The sequence below is a fragment of the Mobula hypostoma genome, chromosome 7 (assembly GCF_963921235.1).
Source record: "Mobula hypostoma chromosome 7, sMobHyp1.1, whole genome shotgun sequence".
Lineage (NCBI taxonomy): Eukaryota > Metazoa > Chordata > Chondrichthyes > Myliobatiformes > Myliobatidae > Mobula > Mobula hypostoma.
The window spans coordinates 149,529,469-149,539,909 of NC_086103.1; the positions used below are offsets into that span (position 1 = coordinate 149,529,469).

Here is a 10,441-nt window from a genome sequence, read left to right on the forward strand (position 1 = left end):
ATCGTTGGAAGACTTTCTCCCATGGTTCAGGGTACAGACTACTGGCAAACTCAGGCTAGAAGAAGATCTCTATTACTTTTCAGTCTTTACTGTGGAAGTATTACTGTTCTGTTCACCAGTTGCCCATTTTCATATGGCTGTTCCTTCCCCAACATTTGCCTTTTCCCTCTACAGATTCTGGAGTATCCCAGCAAAGAAACAGTAGCTAGCCCAAATAAATAGAAATTAACACCTCTATGGTTCATGTTTCCTTTCAGCATCCCATTTCATAATCAAAACATTTACTTTATTGATCCTTTGATTGCTTTCCTCTTCTTACAGTGCTGTTACATAGGTGTTTATGTAAGCCGGTTAAATTTGTAAATTAATCCAAGGTAAACGAAGGGGCAGTTGAATCAAAGGAGACAGATAGGAGTCTACACTATGGATCAGATAAAGTATTAAAATGAACAGACAGCTGCAGCTGAAATTTAATGCATAGTATTGGAAAACATTGTGCAGAAGGAGAAAATTAATGACTTGGTACTTTATTAATACCACATTAAAAATCTTCTTAGAAGTTTATTGGACAATGTACTTAATATTATACTGATACAGCTATCGACCTACCCAACTTTCTTTCCTCACATTACAAGATGACAACATGTTGACTTTGATCAGAAGTTATGGCTATACCCTTTAAAGTAAACTTGTGTATTAGATGATCTGCTAAAATACTTTATTAATGGTAGTTAACACATTATAGTAGACTAATATAACAATCTGCTCTTTGGTAATTTAATTACAAGTATCTGGTTTATAATAAGGTAATATTTTGGAAACCAGCTACAATAGTTCACTTTAATGACACTCTCCAAATTAAGACCCACCTTGCTGTAGGTTTCCTTTTACCCCCATTATAAGACCATAAGACGTAGGAGAAGAATTAGGACATTCAGCCCATGGAGTCTGCTCCGCCGTTAAATAGAGTCATAGAAAAGTACAGCACAGAAACAGACCCTTTGGCCTATCTAGTCCATGCCCAACCATTTAAACTGCCTATCCCCATCGGCCTGCACCGAGACCATTAGCCCTCCATATCCCTACTGTTAATGTACCGATCCAAACTTCTCTTAAATGTTGAAATCGAGCTTGCATGCCCCACTTGTGCTGGCAACTCTTTCCACACTCTCACGGCCCTCTGAGTGAAGAAGTTTCCCCTCATGTTCCCCTTAAAGTTCTCACCTATCACCCTTAACCCATGACCTCTAGTTGTAATCCCACCCAACCTCAGTGGAAAAACCCTATCTGTACACCTGATAATTTTGTATACTTCTATCAAATTTCCCCTCAGTCTTCTACATTCCAAGAAATAAAGTCCTAACGTATTCAATCTTTCTTTATAACTCAGGTCCTCCAGTCCTGGTAACATCCTTGTAATTTTTTTTCTGTGCTCTTTCAACCTTATTTACATCATTACTGTAGGTAGGTAACCAAAAACTGCACACAATACTCCAAATTAGGCCTCACTAATGTCTTACATAACTGCAGCATAACATCCCATCTTCTGTACTCAGTGCTTTGATTTATAAAGGCCTATGTGCCAAAAGCATTCTTTATGATCCTATCTACCTGTGACAACACTTTCAAAGAATCACGGACCTGTATTCCCTGATCCCTTTTTCTGCTGTACTCCTCAGTGCCCTGCCGCTCATTGTGTAAAAGACAGTGGTTGGTTGGTCCTACCAAAGGTCACCTTGCTCTTGTCTACATTAAATTCTATCTGCCATTTTTCCAGCTGGTCCAGATCCCTCTTTAAGATCTCTAGTCTTCCTCACTGTTCACTGTGCTTTCAATCTTGGTGTCAGCTGCAAATTGGCTGATCCAGTTAACCGCATAATCATCCAGATCATAACCACATAGATGGCAAACAACAAACGACCCAGCACTGATCCCTGCGGCACTCCACAAGGCCTCCAGTCAGAGAGGTAACATCTACTACCACTCTCTGGCTTCTCCCACAGAGCTACTGTCTAATCCAATTTATTACCTCATCGAGCAACTGAACCTTCGTGATCAACCTCCCATGTAGGATCTTGTCAAATGCCTTGCTAAAGTCCGTGCCTTGCCTTCATCAACTTTCCTCAAAAAACTCTGTAAGACTGGTTAGACACAACCTACCCTGCACAAAACCATGCTGACTATCCCGAATCAGTCCATCTCCATCCAAATACTCATATATCCAGTTCCCTAGAATACCTTCAAATAACTTTCCCACATCTGCTGTCAGACTCACCAGCCTATAATTTCCTGGTTTATGTTTAGGGCCTTTTTTTAAACAGCAGAACAACATTGGCTAACCTCCAATCCTCTGATACCTCTCCTGTCACTAACGGTGATTTATGTATCTCTGCTAGGGCCCTGGCAATTTCTGCACTTGCCTCCCATGGGGTCCGAGGAAACACCTTGTCAAGCCTTGGGGATTTATTCACCCTGATTTGCCTCAGGACAGCAAACACCTCCTCCTCTGTAATCTATACAGTCCATGAAGTTGATACCACTTTGACTCACTTCTATAGACACTGAGTCTGTCTCCCAACTAAACACTGTTGTAAAAAGAACATTTAATATCTCCCCTTTCTGTTTTGGCTCCACACATGGATTACCATGCTGATCTTCCAGAGGACCATTTTTGTCCCCTTCATCCTTTTGCTCTTAACATATCTGTAGAATCCATGAGAATTCTCCTCCACCTTGTCTGCTAAGGCAACCTCATGTCTTCTTTTAGCCCTTCCAATTTCTTTCTTAAGTGTTCTCTTGCATTTCTTACACTCTTAAATCTTATACTCTACATTGTTCCCACCTGCCTAGACCTGCCATGCACCTCTTTTTTTTTCTTTACCAGGGCCTCAACACCTCTTGAGAGCAAAGGTTCCCTTTATTCTGACAGGCACGTACAAGCTTTGTACTCTCAAAATTGCACTTTTGAAGGCCTCCCACTTACCAAGTACACCAGTGCCAGAAAACAGCCTGTCTCAATATATACACATCAGTTCTTTTCTGATACCATCAAAATTGGCCTTTTTCCAATTTAGAATCTCAACCTGGGGACCAGACCTATCCTTTTTCCATAATTACATTGAAACTAATGGCATTATGATCACTCGATGCAAAGTGTTCCCCTACAGAAACTTCTGTCACCTGCCCTGTCTTATTCCCTAATAGCAGATCAAGTATCATACACTCTCTCATTGGGACTTATACGTACTGATTAAGGAAACTTTCCTGAGCACATTTGACCAAGTCCATCCCATCTCCTCCTTTTACAGTATGGGAATTCCAGTCAATATGTGGAAAGTTAAAGTCACCTTTTTCAACAAACTTATGTTTCTTACAGCAGTCTGCAATCTCTTTACAAATTCGTTCCACTACATCCCTAAGCCTGTTAGCCCCATTAATGTGGTCATCCCTTTCTTATTCCTCAGTTCCACCCGTGATGACTCACTAGACAATGTTCTTCACTCTGTGCTGACTGAGCACTGCCGTGACATTTCCCTGTCTAGCAGCACCACCCCTCCTCCTTTAATCCCTCCCACTCTGTCATGTCTAAAACAACGGAATACTGAGCTGCCAGTCCTACCCCTCCTGCAACCAAGTCTCTCTAATGGCTACAATATCCTAATTCCACATGTTGGCTCATCTGCCTTTCCTACGATACTTCTTGCAATGAAATATACGCAACTTAAACATGAGTTGCATCACGGCTGATTTATTTTATTCTGCTCAACCCCATTCTCCTGCCTTCTCCCTGTAACCATTGATGCCCTGACTAATCAAGAACCTATCAACCTCCACTTCAAATATGCCCAATGACTTGGCCTCCACAGCCATATTTGGCAAAGAATTTAACAGATTCACCACCCTCTGGCTAATATACCTGTAGATTAAACTATTCAGGAATCAAGGGCTTGAGAGTCACCTTGGCAGATGGACAGATTTACTGGAATTAAAAGCAAAATAAAAATAAAGTTACCTGATTCTAGTAAACCCCCACCCCCAACTCCTTCCAGAAGGGAAATGTGCCATCATTAGCTATTTAGATGTATGTGCCCTTGTCTCTTGCACTGGCCCAGCAAGACAATAACTACAGAGAGTAGTTGGGATGAATAATATTGTGTAATAATATTCAATTCATTTCAAACAGTTTAGTTTGATGCAGCTTTTCCTCCTTTCAAGAACTTCTAATAAGCACCCAAAATGTAATCATCTTTTTTAAAACAGACTTTTCGGGGGATAAGGTAGTCCATTCAACTCAACAATTTGCAAAGCGTTCATCTGTGAAGGAAACATCTTCATCGCAGTGGCCTGCAGTGAATGAGAAGTCGTACCTCCTTCAGTTTACACAACACTTGCCCAAATATATAGAATGAATGCCTGGAGGAAAATAAAATAAATTGCTACCATTTCAACTGAAAAAGAATGTCGATGTCCTGATTTATTACCTTGGATAAATGGAATGTGTACTTCTCAATCTGCTTGATGTTTGGTCTAAGCTGGTTTGTTTTGTGATGTCTTCTGCAACTACTTTATTGGTGAAGGTTGGAGTGATGTGTGTAACTATTAATACGAGTTAATACGGGTTGGCACAACATTGTGGGCCGAAGGGCCTGTACTGTGCTGTACTATTCTATGTTCTATGAGAGGAGGTAACGCTGGCTTATCTTTCACTCATCAGGAGATAGTCACACATGAAAATGTTGGGGGAAAGTGCAGGTGCTGGAAATCTGAAATAACTAATTCCTGTCCAATGTGAATTCCACACACATTTGGAAGGACATTTTCATTTGATCCATGATTTCTACTGAGATAAAATCCCAGCTGAGCTCCATGGGCCATGGTATGAGTTAGAGGCACAGGGAGGTCCCCTAGCCCCTTGACCATTCAATAAGGTCACAACTGATATGATTTTAACTTCAACTCCGTATTCTCGTCTACCAGTAGTAATCTTTCAACCTCAGCTTTCAAGAACCTACTTATCTGTTTTAAAACTGATCAAAGATTTTGCTTCCACAGCTCTTTCGGGAAGACTCAAAGCATTCTGGGGAAAAGATCACCCCCATATGGCTCATATGTGTGACCTATTATTTCAAAATAGTGCCCCCTAGTTTTAGTTTCTCATTCAGAACAAGAATCTTCTCCATATCCACCTTATTGCAAACCCCTTGGGATGCAATGAGAAGTCCTGCAAACTCTCATCATTGATATGCCTTTGTTCCAGTTTTTTGTTGCTAAAATACACAATTTATCATCTTCCAACAATATGCTTCATTAGTCAAATCTTTGTCTGCTCACCTAAGCCATCCACAGCCTTTTATCACCTCATTACCTTCTTTTAACTATTTACTCACATGACTCATCTTAGGCTACGTCCACACTAGACTGGATAAATCCGTAACCGAAGCTTTTTCTCTTCGTTTTGACCCTCCGTCCACACTGAAATGGCATTTTCCTCCCCTGAAAACAGAGCTTTTCTAAAACACTCTCCAGTGTTTAAATCTGAAAACGCCGGTTGGCTGTTGTAGTGTGTACGGGATAACTGGCTAATTTTAAAAACGCTAACATGACGTGCCGGAACAAATGGTGACAGCAGCGTGGCATTTCATTGGTTTCTTGAACGCAACCTCCAACACCACAACAATATCCGACAATAGATGTGTAACAGCCTCATGTAACATTGTATGGAAATACAAGATAACACTGATGCAGACATGTTTTATACATTTAACAAGGTGCTTTATTAATGTATTACTTGTGCAAACATTCAATAGATGCAATTGTCACTTTTGCCCAGTAACTCGTTTTATTGCACATGTTAAATACAGTAAAATAATACACAAAGACATGGCAAAAGTAAAGGCAAACAAATGAAGTAACAGCAAATTTCACTTTTGCCCAGTAACAAGCCTTAATGCATTTAGTTGTAGCTGTCGTCCCTTTCATCGCTGAAGAGATTATGGCTGTAGGAAATGTTTCTGGACAAACATGCACCAAGTCTCTCGTTTGGCAATTTCCTTTTAAGTTTTTCTAGTCTGTAACTGGACAAACGCGCACCAAGTATACCGTTTCCTCTTCAATTGTTTTTTGTGTGTCCTGCACATGCCCAGTAGGAGGAGATTCGCCCAAATATCCGTTTTAATGTGGATGGAGGTATTTTCAAAAACGCCTGGTGTAGACGCCTATTGTTTTTACGTAAAACCGGCATTTTCAAAATTATCCGGTCTAGTGTGGACGTAGCCCAAGTTTCACCAGCAAACTTAGCAACTGTACCTTTGATGCAAAATCATTTATGGAAATTGTAAAGAGTTGAAGTCCCAGTAGTTCGCCACTAATTCTATCTAGCCACCCAGATAAGAGACATAAATGTTTGTTTATTGTTCACCAGACAATCTTACATCCATACAAATGTCATCTCTCACAGCATAATACTAATTTTTCTGCAATAGCTTTTGGCGCAAAAATTTATGAAATGATTTCTGGATTCTACTGGTCTCCTTTATCCACAGTATGTTATTTCCTCAAAGGATTCCAATAAATTGATTGCCCTGTTTCCCTTATTTGTCTCTTGTTCTTGTGAAATACCATGCTATCCAATCCATAGTGTTGATATGTATACAGAGGTGGCTGATTAAACCAATCTGGTGTAAGAATGCTATAGATAGATCCGTGACATTTAAAAAGAACAGGAAGATGGAGAATTTTTAAAAATACTAAAGATTGGTTTTATTTGTCACACTTACATCAAAACTTGCAGTGAAATGTGCCTTTTGTGTCAGATCAACTCAGGAAGGATTTTACTGGGTAACTCACAAGTGTTGCCCACTTCTGTCACCCACATAGCATGCACAGAACTCACCAAGCCTAAACCTACTTAAGACTCTTTATCCCATTGAGGTTGCTCTGCCATTTCAACATGGCTGATCCAACTTTCCTCTCAGTCCCAATCTCCTGCTTTTTCCCCATAACCCGTCATGCTCTGACCAATCAAGAATCTATCAACCTCTGCCTTAAATATACATAAAGACTGTGGCAAAGAATTCCACAGAATAGCCACTAAAGAAATTCTTCTTCATTTCTGTTCCAAAAGAATGCTCCTCTATTCTGAGGCTGTGTCCTCTGGTCTTAGACTCTCCCACCATAAGAAACATCCTCTCCATATCCACTCTATCAAGGCCTTTCACCACTCGATAGGTCTCAATTGAATTCTTTCTTCTGAATTCCAGTGAATACAGGCCCTGAGCCATCAAACACTCTTCATATGACAAGCCATTCAATCCTGAAATCATTTTGGTGAACCTCCTTTGAACCCTCTCCAGTTTCAGCAAATCCTTTCTAAGATAAACTGCTCACAATTCTCCAAGTGAGGCCTGACCAGTGCTTTATAAAGTCTCAAGTTGAGTTTATTGTCTTTTTACTGTCTTCATGTATGCAATGTATATAGAAATGAGACACTGCTTCTCTGAATCGTGGCCTAAAGCAAGCAGTTTGCATAATACATGATAACACGTGATAACTTAAGAAGGTAAGGATAAAATCTACAGATGAATCGCATATAAGTAACAAACTAAAGCGCATTAATATTAAATATTGTAAGATAGAGAACAAATTAACCTGTGGCACTTTGAGTACGATGCGGCAGGGAGTTCATAAGCCTAATGGCCTGGGGGAAGCAATTGTTTCCCATCCTGACTGTTCTAGTTTAACGCATCATAGTCTCCTGCCTGATGGTAGAATGTCAAAGAGCATTCTGGGTGGATGGGTGGGATCCCAAATAATGCTAATGGCCCTGTGTACACAGCGCTCCCAATAAATGTCCCTGATGGACGGTAGGGTGACCCCTGTGATCCTCTCAGCTGTTCTCACAGTACTTTGTAGGGACTCCTGGTCCGATGCTCAACTGCTCCCATACCAGATGGAGATGCAACTTGTCAGGACACTCTCAATGGTGCTTCTGCAAAATGCAGTTAAGATGGGGTGAGGGAGCCTTGTTTGCTTCAAACTTCTTAGGAACTGGAGGCACTGTTCTGCCTTCCTGTTCAGGGAGGAGATATTAAGGGAACAGGTGAGGTCATGCATGATGTGAACTCCCAGGTGCACTTAACTCTCTATTGAGGATCTACATATTCACAGAGGAGATGGTTTGTCTGCATCTTCCTGAAGTCCACAATGACTTCCTTTGTCTTCTCCAAGTTCAGGCTTAGGTTGTTCCTCTCACACCAATCCACCAACTGCTGCACTTCCTCTCTCTACTCCATCTCATCATCATTCTTGATAAGGCCAACCATTGTAGATGACATGGTTTGAGTTGGATCTTGCGGGCTGAGCATGCAGCCTTGAGGAGTGCTAGTGCTCGGCGTGATGGGACTAGAGACGTTGCTGCCCACACAGACTGACTATGACCTCACTGTTAAGAAGCACAGTATCCAATTGACTCAACATTACATCCTTGTTTTAACATTCTAGTTGTCTTGAAATGAACAGTAACATCACATTTGCCTTCATCACCACAGACTCAACCTGCAAATTAACCCTTAGGGAATCCTACACAAGGACTGTCAAGTCCCTTTGCATCTCAGTTTTTTGCACTTTCTCTCCATTTAGAAAATTGTCAACCCTTGCATTTCTTCTACCAAAGTGCAGGACCAAACACTTCCTGTATTCCATCTGCCACTTCTTTGCCCATTCTCGCAATGTGTTTAAGTCCTTCTGTAGCCTCTCTACTTCCTCAAAACTACCTGCCGCTCCACCTACCTTCATATCATCTGCAGACTTGGCCATAAAGCCAGCAATTCCATCATCCAAATCATTGACATATAATGTAAAAAGAATTGGTCCCAACACAGATCCCTGTGGAACACTACTAATCTTTGGCAGCCGACCAAAAAAGTCTCTCTTTATCCCACTCTTTGACTCCTGCCAATTACCCACTGCTTTATCCATGCTGGAATCTTTCCTGTAATACCATGGGCTCGTAGCTTGTTAAGTAGCCTCATGTGTGGCACCTTGCCAAAGGCCTTCTGAATATCCAAGAACATACCATTAAGCGATTCTCCTTTGTCTATCCTGCTTGTTATTTCTTCAAAGAATCCCAGCAGATTTGTCTGGCAAGATTTTGCCTTGAGAAAATCATGCTGACTAAGACCTATTTTATCATGTCCCCACAAGTACCCTGAGACCCAATTCTTAATAATGAACAACATCTTCCCAAACACTGAGGTCAGACTAACTAGCCTATAGTTACCTGCCTTTCTCCCTTCATGAAGAGTGGAGTGACATTTGCAATTTTCCTGTCTTCCAGAACCATTCCAGAATCTAGTGATTCTTGAAAGATCATTACTCATGCCTCCACAATCTCTTCAGCCACCTCTTTCAGAACTCTCGGTGTATACCATCTCATCCAGGTGACTTATCTACAGTTGAAGTCAGAAGTTTGCATACACCTTAGCCAAATATATTTAAACTCAGTTTTTCACAATTCCTGACATTTAATCCTGGAGAACATTCCCTGTCTTAGGTCAGTTAGGATCACTACTTTACTTTAAGAATGTCAAATGTCAGAGTTATAGTAGAGAGAATGATTTATTTCTGCTTTTATTTCTTTCATCACTTTCCCAGTGGGTCAGAAGTTTACATACACTTTGTTAGTATTTGGTAGCATTGCCTTGAAATTGTTTAACTTGGGTCAAATGTTTTGGGTGGCCTTCCAGAAGCTTTTCACAATAAGTTGCTGGAATTTTGTTCCATTCCTCCAGACAGAACTGGTGTAACTGAGTCAGGTTTGTCGGCCTCCTTGCTCGCACACGCTTTTTCAGTTCTGCCCACAAATTTTCTATCGGATTGAGGCCAGAAAATGATGTCAAGTCTGGTTCATCCTTGGAAGCAATTTCCAAATGCGTGAAGGTACCACGTTCATCTGTACAAACAACAGTTATATAGGCATCCATTAGTCTCATGAGACCATGGAATTGCGCCTTGGAAGGTTTCCAGGACGCAGGCCTGGGCAAGGTTGTATGGAAGACCAGCAGTTTCCCCTGCTGCAAGTCTCCCCTCTCCACGCCACCGATGTTGTCCAAGGGAAGGGCATTAGGACCCATACAGCTTGGCATCGGTGTTGTCGCAGAGCAATGTGTGGTTAAGTGCCTTGCTCAAGGACACACATGCTGCCTCAGCCGAGGCGTGAACTAGTGACCTTCAGATCACTAGACGAACGCCTTAACCTCTCGGCCACGCGCCAAACAATAGTACGCAAGTATAAACACCATGGGACCACGCAGCCGTCATACCGCTCAAGAAGGAGACGCATTCTGTCTCAGAGAGATCAATGTACTTTGGCGCGAAAAGTGCAAATCAATCCCAGAACAACAGTAAAGGACCTTGTGAAGATGCTGAAGGAAACAGGTAGACA

At 41.4% G+C, this 10,441-nt stretch overlaps 1 protein-coding gene across 1 annotated transcript in view; it reads left to right on the forward strand.

The window, feature by feature from the left end:
- LOC134349651 (mesenteric estrogen-dependent adipogenesis protein-like) overlaps nucleotides 1–6,576 on the forward strand; it is a 49,700-nt gene extending 43,124 nt beyond the window's left edge. The window contains exon 6 of the mRNA XM_063054271.1: nucleotides 4,261–6,576. Within this exon, the coding sequence (XP_062910341.1) occupies nucleotides 4,261–4,409 (149 nt within the window). The 3' untranslated portion in view covers nucleotides 4,410–6,576. The remainder of the gene's footprint in view (nucleotides 1–4,260) is intronic.
- The last annotated feature ends 3,865 nt before the right edge of the window (nucleotides 6,577–10,441 follow it).